At 56.2% G+C, this 15,835-nt stretch overlaps 1 protein-coding gene across 1 annotated transcript in view; it reads right to left on the bottom strand.

Annotated features, from left to right (window-relative positions):
- Positions 1-15,835, bottom strand: part of DTNB (dystrobrevin beta) — a 182,587-nt gene that overhangs the window by 150,706 nt on the left and 16,046 nt on the right. Inside the window, 2 exon segments of the mRNA XM_030945277.1 lie at positions 2,464-2,549; positions 11,098-11,311. Of these exon segments, the coding sequence (XP_030801137.1) occupies positions 2,464-2,549; positions 11,098-11,311 (300 nt within the window).

Here is a 15,835-nt window from a genome sequence, read left to right as displayed (position 1 = left end):
TCCCTGATGTTTGTAAGGACAGAAGGAGAAGAGGGAGGTGCTGCAGGTGCCCCACTCCCTGACCCTGCTCCTCCCTGAGCCCCGGGGGTCCCTGATCCCCTCCCCAGAGCCCCAGCCCCCAGCAAAGGCCAGTCCCAGGGGCAGGATGCAGAGAGCACGACAGAACAACGATGCCAGACAGAAAACAGAACTGCCCTGCTGTAATGTTTTTGCTTACTATCTGCTTTAGGCTTGTTCTTGCTACATCTAAGCATTGCTGTGTTACAACACAGCAACTTAATGCTGTGAAGGTTTCAGTTAGTGGAAGAGGTATAAATCACATCTGACAATATTAACAAGTTATTGTTTAAAAACTCTTGTTGTTCTTAATTTAAATTTCTCTTCTATTTCTATACTTTCATCTACATTCTCTGCGAGATTTTGAACACTTTCTGTGATTCCACTTCTTAATTCTCTTTCTTGTATAACAAAAACTTTTCTGACTTTTGTTCATCATTCGAGGCACACAATGAAGTATGCAGGGGATCACTATTAAGTCACAATCAGAACACTTAATCCACAGAGACTTCTCTTGCAGAGTTGCTTTAGCTAAGGTGCAACGTTCTATTCTCGGAACAAGTCATCTATCCAGGACTTACTAACTTCTTTAACTTGGGCTGTCAAGTCTTTCAATTTCTGTATACTTTTGTGAACGGATTCTGAATGATCTGACAGATTCATACAACACAATTTTTCAATTTTCTTCACAACCGTGTCTTTGTGGCAGTAAAAGAAAATCAGTTGCTGCTCTGTTTTGAAGGGGAGCGTGTCTAACACTATCAACATGTCTTTTTCCCACCTTCTTATAAACCCTCCAACTTTATGGATCCCCACACCCTGGGACCCAGAATCTCCTTGCAGAGACCTCTCACACAGCCAGCTGGGCCCTGAGCACCCCCAGAGCTCCAAAGGGAGGTTTCACCAATGCAAACACGACCTAGAATTCCCCAGGATGTGACAGATCCCACACCTCCTCAGCGGCACTGAGCCCCCTCTGCTGTTATTTCAGGCACCAGCAGTAATTAAACATCAAAAAGCTCAGGCTGGCAGAAAATCACCTTCATTTCAGTGATCAAAACCAGCTTCAGAAAAATAGACACTTTCAGAAAGGCACATTTCCAGTAAACTGGAGGAATTACCCCAATTTCCTGAAAGAATGAGCTCAGGAAGAAGCCTGCAATGCCTCAGCTAAGATGGATAAAGCTACCTGGAATTTGTATCACTGACTGAACAGAGCAGCTTGAACTGAAGGTCTCTTGAATAATGTTATAAAAGAAAACATGAAATGGGGGGAAAAATAAAAAAATATCTTAAATGGTGGATTTGTGTATTTTAGAAAAATAAGCCAGCCAGAAAAACTAGACTTAACCTAGAAACTGAATGTGGAAAAAAGGTCAGGATGAAAAGGCACACAAAATGAAACCAATGGGAACAACTAAAATTAGGGAGCCAAAATTCCAGAATCCTCATCCACCCTGGAGCAGAATCCTCCTGCACAGGAGCTGAAGGCCTGCAATGAACCTGGCAGGGTGGGAAGGGTGGGACACAACAGGGACAGGACACAATTGTGTTCAAAATGGGCTGAAACCTCCTCAGTGTGCTCAGGACATTCATCTGAGCTGAGCAGGCAGTGAAGTGACCCTAAAGAGAGAGAAATTCAAGGTATGGAAATCTGAAAATGAGAGAGAACAGCCCAGGCTGTGCCAAGGGGAAATTAAAAACCCCTCCAAACCCCACCAGCGTTTGTCCTGCAGTGAAGAAAGCGGGTTTATTTCCCAGAACTCTTCCACCACCACTTTCCTCTGCAGCTGGAGGAATCCTGCTCTGTCCGGGGATGTGACTGAGCCCAGGGGTCAGCAGGGCTCAGGGCAGGGCTGGGAGCAGCCTGGGACAGCGCGAGGTGTCCCAGGTCCCTTCCAGCCCCAACCATCCTGGGGTTCTACCTCAGCAGCTGGGATTGCAGAGTGAGAAGGTGCAGAGAGCCTCAGGAGATTCACAGGAGCCTCCAACATGCCCAGAGCAGGGGAATGGTGACAACTGGGACATTCCCATTGGAAAATCAGCCCTCAAGTTCTCCGTTTAAAGAAGAGCCCAAGAGCTTAAATTGAAGGACTGGGCTTGGGAAGGCTCCTCAGTCCTGGGCTCGGGATCACCAGGAGCTGGAACACGGAGCAAACAGCCCTGGAGGTGTCCCAGGAGGCCGGCATGTGGCACCCAGTGCTCTGGGGACAATGTGGGGACTGGGCACAGCTTGGACTCATGGGCTGGGAGGGACTGTCCCACCTTAATGACTCTGGAACTCTGCACAGCTCCAGCTCAGGGCAAAGATCACAAAGTCAGCAAAAGAAAACCCTCCAGAGCTGAATGCAAGAGACACAGGAAAGGAGAGAGTCCACAAAGGTGGGATTCCTCAGGAGTACTCACATCTGAGCTTGTCCAGGATCTTCCCCCCACACATGGTGGCCAGCATGGCTTTCACTGAGAACACGGTCAGCTTCCCATGGCCCTCACTGCAGGGAGAGGCACCTGTGAGAACTGCACAGGGATGGAAACAAAACCACCCCAGAAATCACGGGAAACAACAACAACTGCCCCAGGGCCCCAGAAATCACGGGAATGACAACAACAACCACCCCAGAAATCACGGGAATGACAACAACAACCACCCCAGAAATCACGGGAATGACAACAACCGCCCCAGAAATCATGGGAATGACAACAACAACCACCCCAGAAATCATGGGAATGACAACAACAACCCCAGGGCCCCAGAAATCATGGGAATGACAACAACAACCACCCCAGCAATCACGGGAATGACAACTGCCCCAGAAATCATGGGAATGACAACAACCGCCCCAGGGCCCCAGAAATCATGGGAATGACAACAACAACCGCCCCAGAAATCATGGGAATGACAACAACAACCACCCCAGAAATCATGGGAATGACAACAACAACCACCCCAGAAATCACGGGAATGACAACAACAACCGCCCCAGAAATCATGGGAATGACAACAACTGCCCCAGGGCCCCAGAAATCACGGGAATGACAACAACCGCCCCAGGGCCCCAGAAATCACGGGAATGACAACAACAACCGCCCCAGAAATCATGGGAATGACAACAACTGCCCCAGGGCCCCAGAAATCACGGGAATGACAACAACTGCCCCAGGGCCCCAGAAATCACGGGAATGACAACAACCGCCCCAGATCCGCAGAAATCATGGGAACAGCAGCAGCCACCACCTCCAGCAACTCCCAGCGTTTCAAATAACTGTAACTAAACGTGCTGGGCAGGGAATTTGGACTGGCAGGGAAAATACAGAGATGGGGAAAGCACAGGGTGAGTGTGGGGAGAGCTGGAAAAGCAGAAATCCCCTGAAGGATTCTCTGAGAGGGCTGAGAGGGGCTCTGGGAAAGGGCCTGGAGCAGCAGGACCCAGAGTGGTTGGGTTGGAAGGGACCTCAGAGCCCATCCAGGGGCACCCCAGAGCAGCTGTGGCTGCCCCTGGATCCCTGGCAGTGCCCAGGGCCAGGCTGGGCAGGGCTGGGAGCACCTGGCACAGTGGCAGTGTCCCTGCCATGGCAGGGGTGGCACTGGATAGCTGGTACAGCCCCTTGCCCCCCACACCAGGATGGATTCGGGGATTGCACCTGCCAAGGGGAATGTGAAAGGTTCTGATGGTGCCAGCAGCACCCTCTGTGACTCGGAGCATTCCAGCAGGGATGGGCGTTTTTGTAAAAACCGGCCTGCCGTGCTGCTGAGCTCCTGGAGAGGGAGCCTGAGCCCTGCTCTGCTCTGCCTGAGCCCTGCTCTGCTCTGCCTGAGCCCTGCTTCCTGTACCTGCTCTGCTGTGAGCCCTGCTCTGCTGACCCTGCTCTGCCTGAGCCCTGCTCTGCCTGAGCCCTGCTCTGCCTGAGCCCTGCTCTGCTCTGCCTGAGCCTGCCTGCCTGCCTGACGCTCCCTGACCTGCTGCTGAGTCTGCTCTGCCTGATTGCCTGCTCCTGCCTGAGCTGCCCAGTGCCTGACCCTGCTCTGTGCCTGACCTGCTGTGGCTGGCTCTGCTGATGCTCTGCCTGAGCCTAGCCTGCTCTGCCTGAGCCCTGCTCTGCCTGAGCTCTGCTCTGCTCTGCCTGAGCCCTGCTCTGCCTGAGCCCTGCTCTGCTCTGCCTGAGCCCTGCTCTGCCTGAGCCCTGCTCTGCCTGAGCCCTGCTCTGCCTGAGCTCTGCTCTGCCTGAGCTCTGCTCTGCCTGAGCCCTGCTCTGCCTGAGCCCTGCTCTGCTCTGCCTGAGCCCTGCTCTGCTGCCTCTGCTCTGCCTGAGCCCTGCTCTGCCACTCTCTCTGCCTGAGCCCTGCTGAGCTCCCTGAGCCCTGCTCTGCCTGAGCCTGCTCTGCTCTGCCTGAGCCCTGCTCTGCCCTGCTCTGCCTGAGCCCTGCTCTGCCTGAGCCCTGCTCTGCCTGAGCCCTGCTCTGCCTGAGCCTCTGCTCTGCCTGAGCCCTGCTCTGCCTGAGCCCTGCTCTGCCTCTGCCTGAGCCCTGCTCTGCCTGAGCCCTGCTCTGCCTGAGCCCTGCTCTGCCTGAGCCCTCTGCTCTGCCTGAGCCTGCTCTGCTCTGCCTGAGCTCTGCTCTGCCTGAGCCCTGCTCTGCCTGAGCCCTGCTCTGCCTGAGCTCTGCTCTGCCTGAGCCCTGCTCTGCCTGCCTGAGCCTCTGCTCTGCCTGAGCCCTGCTCTGCCTGAGCCCTGCTCTGCCTGAGCCTGCTCTGCCTGAGCTCTGCTCTGCCTGAGCTCTGCTCTGCCTGATGCTCTGCCTGAGCCCTGCTCTGCCTGAGCCCTGCTCTGCCTGAGCTCTGCTCTGCTCTGCCTGAGCCCTGCTCTGCCTGAGCCCTGCTCTGCTCTGCCTGAGCCCTGCTCTGCCTGAGCCCTGCTCTGCCTGAGCCCTGCTCTGCCTGAGCTCTGCTCTGCTCTGCCTGAGCCCTGCTCTGCCTGCCTGAGCCCTGCTCTGCTCTACCTGAGCCCTGCTCTGCCTGAGCCCTGCTCTGCCTGAGCTCTGCCTGAGCCCTGCTCTGACCTGAGCCCTGCTTGCTCTGCCTGAGCCCTGCTCTGCCTGAGCCCTGCTGAGCTGCTCTGCCTGAGCCCTGCTCTGCCTGAGCCCTGCTCTGCCTGCTCTGCCTGAGCCCTGCTCTGCCTGAGCCCTGCTCTGCCTGAGCCCTGCTCTGCTCTGCCTGAGCCCTGCTCTGCCTGAGCCCTGCTCTGCTCTGCCTGAGCTCTGCTCTGCCTGAGCCCTGCCTGCTCTGCCTGAGCCCTGCTCTGCTCTGCCTGAGCCCTGCTCTGCCTGAGCCCTGCTCTGCCTGAGCTCTGCTCTGCCTGAGCTCTGCCCTGCTCTGCCTGAGCCCTGCTCTGCCTGAGCCCTGCTCTGCCTGAGCTGCTGTCTGCTGAGCTCTCTGCCCTGAGCCCTGCTCTCTGCTCTGCCTGAGCCCTGCTCTGCCTGAGCCTCTGCTCTGCTTCCGAGCCGCTCTGGCCTCTCTGCCTGACTGCTGCCTGAGCCTGCTCTGCCTGAGCCCCTGCCTGAGCCTGCTCTGCTCTGCCTGAGCCTGTCTGCCTGCTCTCTGCTGCTGAGCTCTGCTCTGTGCTCTGGCTGAGCCCTGCTCTGTGAGCCCTGCTCTGCTCTGCTGCTCTGCCTGAGCCCTGCTCTGCCTGAGCTGCCTGCCTGAGCCCTGCCTGAGCCCTGCTCTGCCTGAGCCCTGCTCTGCCTGAGCTGCTCTGCCTGCCTGCTCTGCTCTGCCTGAGCCCTGCTCTGCTCTGCCTGAGCCCTGCTCTGCCTGAGCCCTGCTCTGCCTGAGCCCTGCTCTGCCTGAGCCCTGCTCTGCCTGCTCTGCTCTGCCTGAGCCCTGCTCTGCTCTGCCTGAGCCCTGCTCTGCCTGAGCTCTGCCTGAGCCCTGCTCTGCTCTGCCTGAGCTCTGCTCTGCCTGAGCCCTGCTCTGCTCTGCCTGAGCCCTGCTCTGCCTGAGCCCTGCTCTGCTCTGCCTGAGCCCTGCTCTGCTCTGCCCCATCCCAGCCCAGGCACAGCGAGGCACAGAGCAGTTCCTGCCCACACTGGGATCCAGCTGTTCCTGTCCCACACTGGATCCAGCTGTTCCTGTCCCACACTGGATCCAGCTGTTCCTGCCCCACACTGGATCCAGCTGTTGCTGCCCCACACTGGGATCCAGCTGTTCCTGTCCCACACTGGGATCCAGCTGTTGCCCCACACTGGATCCAGCTGTTCCTGTCCCACACTGGATCCAGCTGTTCCTGCCCCACACTGGGATCCAGCTGTTGCCCCACACTGGGATCCAGCTGTTCCTGCCCCACACTGGGATCCAGCTGTTGCTGTCCCACACTGGGATCCAGCTGTTGCCCCACACTGGATCCAGCTGTTCCTGCCCCACACTGGGATCCAGCTGTTGCCCCACACTGGATCCAGCTGTTGCCCCACACTGGATCCAGCTGTTCCTGCCCCACACTGGGATCCAGCTGTTGCTGCCCCACACTGGGATCCAGCTGTTGCCCCACACTGGATCCAGCTGTTCCTGCCCCACACTGGGATCCAGCTGTTGCCCCACACTGGATCCAGCTGTTCCTGCCCCACACTGGGATCCAGCTGTTGCTGTCCCACACTGGGATCCAGCTGTTGCCCCACACTGGGATCCAGCTGTTGCTGGGGGCCCAGACAAGGCAGAGCTCTCAGGGCTGGGGCAAAGAGGGGAATAAATGCCACCTCTAACTAAAGCCTCCATCTTCTGAGGCAGCTCCTCCTAACGTGGCCACTCCTGGGTTGAAATCCTGTATTTTTCACTGTGAGCTGCCTGACAGCAACCAAACCCTCAGCCAAGCTTTAAAACTTCTCCTAACTAACTTCAGAGCAGGCCTGAACAGAAACTCTGCTGGCACAGAAGCTGCTCTGAGCTTTGTGCTGGTTTTATTTTATTCTATTATTCTATTCTATTCTATTCTATTCTATTCTATTTTATTTCTATTCTATTCTATTTTATTCTATTCTATTCTATTCTATTTTATTCTATTCTATTCTATTTTATTCTATTTTACTTTATTTTATTCTATTCCTTGCCCAGTGAGGCAGGGACAAGCCTGGACTCTCTGAGGGACACTACCCAGCCTCTGTTTGGTGGCAATAAGAAATTGCCCCACCAGGAGAGGATCAAAGTCTGGACAGCACAAAGAGAACAAATGCTTGGCACCCTCGGCGCTGGGCACTGCCCTGGGTAAATCCCCTCTGGGGGGCAGCAGCAGAAGCCAAATCCCACTGAAATAAAAAAAAAACCAGCTGATTTGGAGAAAGGCAAGACCAAAAGTAAGAAACGGCAGGCACAGCAAAGGAGCTGCAGCTGCTGCTCAGGGTCAGCAGAGCAAACCCTGCAGGCAGAGGCTGGGAGAGGAGCACAGGACTGGGCACGAGGAGATGCCAGGACAGCGCCCTGAGCCAGAAATGAGAATCGGCTTCACGGGGCACAGCACGCCAGAGGGGGCTGCAAACGGAGCTCAACAGGGGCTTTAGGAGCAACACTGCACAGAACACGATCGCTTCGCAGGCACTGCTGAGCCCCAGGAGGCCCCAGCACAGCCTGAGCCCAGCCCAGCACTGCCCAGGCAGGCAGGGCGGGCACACAGGGGGCACACAGGGGCACACAGGGGGCACACAGGGGCACACAGGGGGCACACAGGGGGCACACAGGGGCACACAGGGGCACACAGGGGGCACACAGGGGCACACAGGGGGCACACAGGGGGCACACAGGGGGGGCACACAGGGGGCACACAGGGGCACACACTGGCACACAGGGGGCACACAGGGGGCACACACTGGCACACAGGGGGCACACACAGGGGGGCACACGGGGGGGCACACAGGGGCACACAGGGGGCACACAGGGGGCACACAGGGGGCACACACTGGCACACAGGGGCACACAGGGGGGGCACACAGGGGCACACAGGGGCACACAGGGGCACACAGGGGGCACACACTGGCACACAGGGGGCACACAGGGGGCACACAGGGGCACACAGGGGGCACACAGGGGCACACAGGGGGGCACACAGGGGCACACAGGGGCACACAGGGGCACAGGGGGCACACAGGGGGCACACAGGGGGCACACGGGGCACACAGGGGGCACACAGGGGCACACAGGGGCACACACAACGGGGGCACACAGGGGGCACACAGGGGGCACACAGGGGCACACACTGGCACACAGGGGGCACACAGGGGGGCACACAGGGGGCACACAGGGGGGCAGGGGCACAGGGGGGCACACACTGCACACGGGGCACACAGGGGGCACACAGGGGGCACACAGGGGCACACAGGGGGCACACAGGGGGGCACACAGGGGGCACACAGGGGCACACAGGGGGCACACAGGGGGCACACAGGGGCACACAGGGGGCACACGGGGCACACAGCACGGGGGGCACACAGGGGGGCACACAGGGGGCACACACTGGCACACAGGGGCACACAGGGGGGGGGGGCACACAGGGGCACACACGGGCACACAGGGGCACACAGGGGCACACACGGGCACACAGGGGCACACAGGGGCACACACGGGGCACACAGGGGGCACACAGGGGCACACACGGGGGCACACAGGGGGCACACAGGGGGCACACAGGGGCACACAGGGGCACACACGGGCACACAGGGGGCACACAGGGGCACACACAGGGGGCACACAGGGGGCACACAGGGGGCACACACTGGCACACACGGGCACACAGGGGGCACAGGGGGCACACAGGGGGCACACAGGGGCACACAGGGGGCACACAGGGGCACACAGGGGCACACAGGGGCACACAGGGGACACAGGGGCACACAGGGGGCACACAGGGGCACACAGGGGCACACAGGGGCACACAGGACAGGGGACACACAGGGGGGCACACACTGGCACACAGGGGCACACAGGGGGCACACACGGGCACACAGGGGGGGGGCACACAGGGGGCACACAGGGGGCACACAGGGGCACACAGGGGGCACACAGGGGGCACACACTGGCACACAGGGGGCACACAGGGGGCACACAGGGGGCACACAGGGGCGCACACAGGGGCACACAGGGGCACACAGGGGCACACAGGGGGCACACAGGGGGCACACACTGGCACACAGGGGCACACAGGGGGACACACAGGGGGGCACACAGGGGCACACAGGGGGCACACAGGGGGCACACAGGGGGGCACACAGGGGGCACACAGGGGCACACAGGGGGCACACACTGGCACACAGGGGGCACACAGGGGGCACACAGGGGGGCACACAGGGGGCACACAGGGGACACACACTGGCACACAGGGGGGGCACACACAGGGGCACACAGGGGGCACACAGGGGGCACACAGGGGGCACACACTGGCACACAGGGGCACACAGGGGGCACACAGGGGCACACAGGGGAACAACCACGGGGAACAGGGCACACAGGGCACACACGGGGGCACACAGGGGCACACAGGGGGCACACAGGGGACACAGGGGGGCACACAGGGGGGCACACACTGGCACACACTGGCACACAGGGGGCACACAGGGGGGCACACAGGGGGGCACACAGGGGGCACAGGGGGGGCACACAGGGGGGCACACAGGGGCACACAGGGGGCACAGGGGGGGCACACAGGGGGGCACACAGGGGGGGGCACACAGGGGGGCACACAGGGGGCACACAGGGGGCACACACTGGCACACAGGGGGCACACAGGGGCACACAGGGGGCACACAGGGGGCACACACTGGCACACAGGGGCACACAGGGGGCACACAGGGGGCACACACGGGCACACAGGGGCACACAGGGGCACACAGGGGGCACACGGCACAGGGGCACACAGGGGCACACAGGGGGCACACAGGGGGCACACACTGGCACACAGGGGGCACACAGGGGGCACACAGGGGCACACAGGGGCACACAGGGGGCACACAGGGGCACACACACAAGGGGGCACACAGGGGCACACAGGGGGGGGCACACAGGGGGCACACAGGGGGGGCACACAGGGGGCACACAGGGGCACACAGGGGCACACAGGGGGCACACAGGGGCACACAGGGGGCACACAGGGGGCACACAGGGGCACACAGGGGCACACAGGGGCACACACTGGCACACAGGGGCACACAGGGGGCACACAGGGGCACACACTGGCACACAGGGGCACACAGGGGGCACACAGGGGCACACACGGGCACACAGGGGGCACACAGGGGGCACACAGGGGGCACACACTGGCACACAGGGGCACACAGGGGGCACACAGGGGGCACACAGGGGGGGGGCACACAGGGGGCACACAGGGGGCACACAGGGGGCACACAGGGGCACACACTGGCACACACTGGCACACAGGGGGCACACAGGGGCACACAGGGGCACACAGGGGGCGGGGGCACACAGGGGGCACACAGGGGCACACACAGGGGCACACAGGGGCACACACTGGCACACAGGGGCACACAGGGGCACACAGGGGGGCACACACGGGCACACAGGGGGCACACAGGGGGGCACACAGGGGCACACACGGGCACACGGGCACACAGGGGCACACACTGGCACACAGGGGCACACACTGGCACACAGGGGCACACAGGGGCACACAGGGGGGGCACACAGGGGGCACACAGGGGCACACACTGGCACACGGGCACACAGGGGCACACAGGGGCACACAGGGGCACACAGGGGGCACACAGGGGCACACAGGGGGCACACTGGCACACAGGGGGGGGGGCACACACGGGCACAGGGCACACAGGGGGCACACACGGCACACGGGGACACGGGCACACAGGGGGCACACAGGGGCACACACAGGGGCACACAGGGGGGCACAGGGGGCACACGGCACAGGGGCACACAGGGGCACACAGGGGGCACACAGGGGCACACAGGGGCACACACGGGCACACAGGGGGCACACAGGGGGCACACAGGGGGCACACAGGGGGCACACAGGGGCACACAGGGGCACACTGGCCTGTCATAGGCTGCCAGGACGAAGTTGAGCAGCAGGCTGATGCTCTGCTCCACGCTGATCTGGTGGCTGGAGGGCAGGCGCTTGTTCAGCTGGTAGTAGATGGAGGAGATGATGGTCTCCAGGCGGGACACGTTGAGCTCCGCGCTGTGATCCAACGTGTTAAGGCCGTTATCTCGGAAGGCTTCAATCATGTTCCAGATATCAACCAGGTGAACTGGGGAACAAAGGAAAAACAGAATCACAGAATCAGGAGGTTGGAAGAGACCCCTACGATCATCCAGTCCAACCTGACACCTCGACTACAGCCCCCAGCGCCGTGTCCAGTGTTTCATAAACACACCCAGAGATGGTGACTCCACCACCTCCCTGGGAGGAGCATTCCAGCGCTGTATTATTCTTTCAGTGAAAATTTTTTTTCCTAATATCCAACCTGTACTGTAAGAGCCTAAATGAGGGATGTGGGACTCCAGGCAGCTCTCCAGAATCCAGTTTATTGTATCCAAAATGCAGTGTATTGTATCCAAAATGCAGTTTATTGTATCCAAAATGCAGTTTATTGCATCCAAAATGCAGTTTATTGTATCCAAAATGCAGTCTATTGCATCCAAAATGCAGTGTATTGTATACAAAATGCAGTTTATTGCATCCAAAATGCAGTTTATTGCATCCAAAATGCAGTGTATTGTATCCAAAATGCAGTTTATTGTATCCAAAATGCAGTTTATTGCATCCAAGATGTCACAGCAGCCCAGGGTCGTGGGTGACAGAGCTGTGCCCACAGCTGGCAGCTCCAGCTGCAGGCAGGCCTGGAGATCCTTTAATTTTGGTTACAATGCATTATAGACTTTTCTTTTGGTTACAATGCATTATATACTTTCCTTTGCTGAGCATCTTCACACAGCAGAACCAATCTACACCTTAACTGTTACCTACAGCCCATCATAAATCCTATAATTACCATATCCATGTTACTATTCTCCAATCACTCAAAGTCAGTACATTACAGTTTCAGCTGAAGTTGTTTTTCAGTTTTCTTGCAGTGGAAAATTCTGAGACCTTTTTTCTACTTGCAATATCAGCAGGCTTGTTTGCCTGTGCTCTCTTTCTGCTTGGTAAAAACATCTTTTTGTTTGGGGTGGGTTTGTCCTTTGCTCTGAGCCATAAAAACCCCTTCTAACTTACACACTCTGCCTCCTTGGTTAGCCAGCAAGACTGGCTCAGCAATTCTTTCCTTCTATATCAAAACTTGCTTCCATCTCTATTCCTTCTTCAGATTCTATATTTAAAAATCTTCCTGCCAAGCACACAGATCTGTGAGACTTTCTGGCCAAACTTTCATCCTTCCCAACCTACCCCTTCCCCGAGGTAGCTGCAGACTGTGTGCTCTGGTTGTGTCAGACACCAGCCCCCCGTCTCCAACCTCCCTGCAGGGAGCTGTAGAGAGCAATAAGGTCACCTCTGAGTCTCCTTTCCTCCAGGCTCAACAGCCCCAGCTCCTTCAGATGTTCCTCACGGGGTTTGTGCCCCCAGCCCCTCACCAGCCTCGCTGCTCTCCTTATATTATATATTACATCATATTATAAATATAATATAATATAGAATATAATATATTCTATAATATTATATCACATAATATCATATCCTACTATATTATATTATGTCATATATTATATTATATTATATTATATTATATTATGTCATATATTATATTATATTACATTACATTACATTATATTATATTACATTATATTACATTATATTACATTATATTATATTATATTATATTATATTATATTATATTATATTATATTATATTATATTATATTATATTATATTATATTATATTATATTATATTATATTATATTATATATTACATCATATTATAAATATATTATATATAACATTATATATATTATATAATATGTATGTAATATATATTATTATTTTATTATATTACATAATACATTATATTATATTATATATTACATCATATCATTAATAGAATAGAATAGAATATATAATATTATATCATATCATATCATACTATATTATATTATGTCATATATTACATTATATTATATTATCTATTACATAATATTATAAATATAATATATTATTTTTATTATATTTATTATATTACATTATATATATTATACTATATTATACTATATTATACTATATTATATTATATTATATTATATTATATTATATTATATTATATTATATTATATTATATTATATTATATTATATTATATTATATTATATTATATTATATTATAATATCATATCATATCATATATTAAATTATATACTATTATATCATATAATATAGTATTATATTATGTCATATGACATTATACGATATTATATATCATATAATATCATATCAATAATATAATATCATATTATATCATATTATATCATATCTATCATATTGATATACTAAAACTACACTAAAGAAAGAGAAAGGACACATCAAAAAGCTAGAAAGGAATGAATAATAAAAACCCGTGACTGACCAGAGTCCTGACACAGCTCGCCTGGGATTGGTCATTAATTAAAAACAAATCACATGGAACCAACCAAAGATGCACCAGTTGGTCTGTGTAACCTCCAGAGCACATTCCAAGCCATCAGATAATTACTCTTTGCATTTCTTTTCTGAGGCTTCCCAGCCTCTCAGGAGAAAAATCCTGGTGAAGGGAATTTTCAGAAAATGTCTTGGTGACTCCTGGGTCTGTCAGAAACAGCAGAGCCCTCCCCCTGAGCAGGCAGAGCTTCAGCCACCAGCCCCAGTTCCTCCCTGGCACAGGGTGCCCACCCTGGGTCCCTGGCAGTGCCCGGGGCCAGGCTGGACACTGGCACACCCTGGCACAGTGGCAGTGTCCCTGCCATGGCAGGGGTGGCACTGGGGGGGCTCTGAGCTCCCTTCCCACCCATCCCAGTTGGGATCCTGGCATCCCAAGGTGCTGCTGCCTGCGATGGCTCCGGGCTGGGCTTCTCATTCTCAGCACCCAGATCCTTTGGGGTGCAGATCTGGGGGGTTCAAGGGAAAAACTGAGCTCTGGGGAGATCCTGGAGCCCCTGGCAGGGCCTGAAGGGGCTCCAGGAGAGCTGCAGAGGGACTGGGGACAAGGCCTGGAGGGACAGACACAGGGAATGGCTCCCACTGCCAGAGGGCAGGGCTGGGTGGGATCTTGGGAATTGGGAATTGTTCCCTGGCAGGGTGGGCAGGCCCTGGCACAGGGTGCCCACCCTGGATCCCTGGCAGTGCCCAAGGCCGGGCTGGACACTGGCACACCCTGGCACAGTGGCAGTGTCCCTGCCATGGCAGGGGTGGCACTGGGTGGCCTTTAAGGGCCCTCTCCAAACCCAAACCACTCTGGGATCTGACGAAGCTCTAAATCCACCACGAAGTGTTTACAGTGATTTTGAACACCCTCATGCTGACTTGTAGGAGGAACTTGATGTTCCAGTTAAACTCTGACAGTTTCCAGTTGATCCAGTCCCCAAACCCAGAGCACAATGTTTTATAAACACAGGTCTGGGGCTCCAAAGCTCTCCCCCAGATTTCCCTGCTGCATCCAAGCAGCGTCAACAACGTGCAGAAACCTTTCCCAAACCACAGTGAGCCATCTGCAGAACCACAGGAAGCAATATTCTGAAATGCTCCCAAGCTTTCAAGGTTTGCAGGAGGGTGCAGGAGACACCCAAGGATCAGCAGCCACCCAGAGCAGGGACACGGTGACATTTCAGAATGATCTGCACTCAGTGCGAGCTCATGCCTTCCTCACACTGCCCTAACTCTGTATTTCTCACAGAAAACCCCACAGGGGCCAGGCTGTGCCACCCTCTGTGACCAGAGAGAGCTGCAGGGCCCCATGCCCAGCGGTGCCAAGGGGCTCCTGGGGGGCACCAGTGCCCTGTGCAGAGCTCTGGCCCCATGCCCAGGGGTGCCAAGGGGCTCCTGGGGGGCACCAGTGCCCTGGGCAGAGCTCTGGCCCCATGCCCAGGGGTGCCAAGGGGCTCCTGGGGGGCACCGGTGCCCTGTGCAGAGCTCTGGCCCCATGCCCAGCGGTGCCAAGGGGCTCCTGGGGGGCACCGGTGCCCTGGGCAGAGCTCTGACCCCATGCCCAGGGGTGCCAAGGGGCTCCTGGGGGGCACCGGTGCCCTGTGCAGAGCTCTGACCCCATGCCCAGCGGTGCCAAGGGGCTCCTGGGGGGCACCAGTGCCCTGGGCAGAGCTGTCAGCTGCCATTCCTTTGTGCCCTGCGCTGGAAAACAGAGTTTGAACCCTAAACCTGTAACTGCGGCCAGAACGAACCCTGCGTGCAGGGCGGAGCCAGCAGCAGCACAGGGGGCTGGGCTACAGCCAGCACAGCCTGGGGACACGGCGGGGACACGGCGGGGACACGGCTCCTGCGGGCCTCCTCCTCCTCCTCAGCCCTCCCTGCTGGCCTCCTCCTTCTCCTCTTCCTCCTCAGCCCTCTTCCTCCTCCTCAGCCCTTCTGCTGGCCTTCTCCTCCTCCTCCTCTTCCTCCTCAGCCCTTCTCCTCCTCCTCCTCAGCCCTCCCTGCTGGCCTCCTCCTTTTCCTCCTCAGCCCTCCTCCTCCTCCTTCTGGCCTCCTCCTCCTCCTCTTCCTCCTCAGCCCTTCTCCTGTTCTCCTCCTCCTCTTCCTCCTCAGCTCTCCTTCTGGCCTCCTCCTCTTCCTCCTCAGCCTTCCTCCTGACCTCCTC

This window comes from Camarhynchus parvulus, chromosome 3 (genome assembly GCF_901933205.1).
Source record: "Camarhynchus parvulus chromosome 3, STF_HiC, whole genome shotgun sequence".
NCBI classification, from domain to species: domain Eukaryota; kingdom Metazoa; phylum Chordata; class Aves; order Passeriformes; family Thraupidae; genus Camarhynchus; species Camarhynchus parvulus.
Note: the sequence above shows the minus strand (reverse complement) of the source record. Positions and strands in the feature narration are given on the sequence as shown.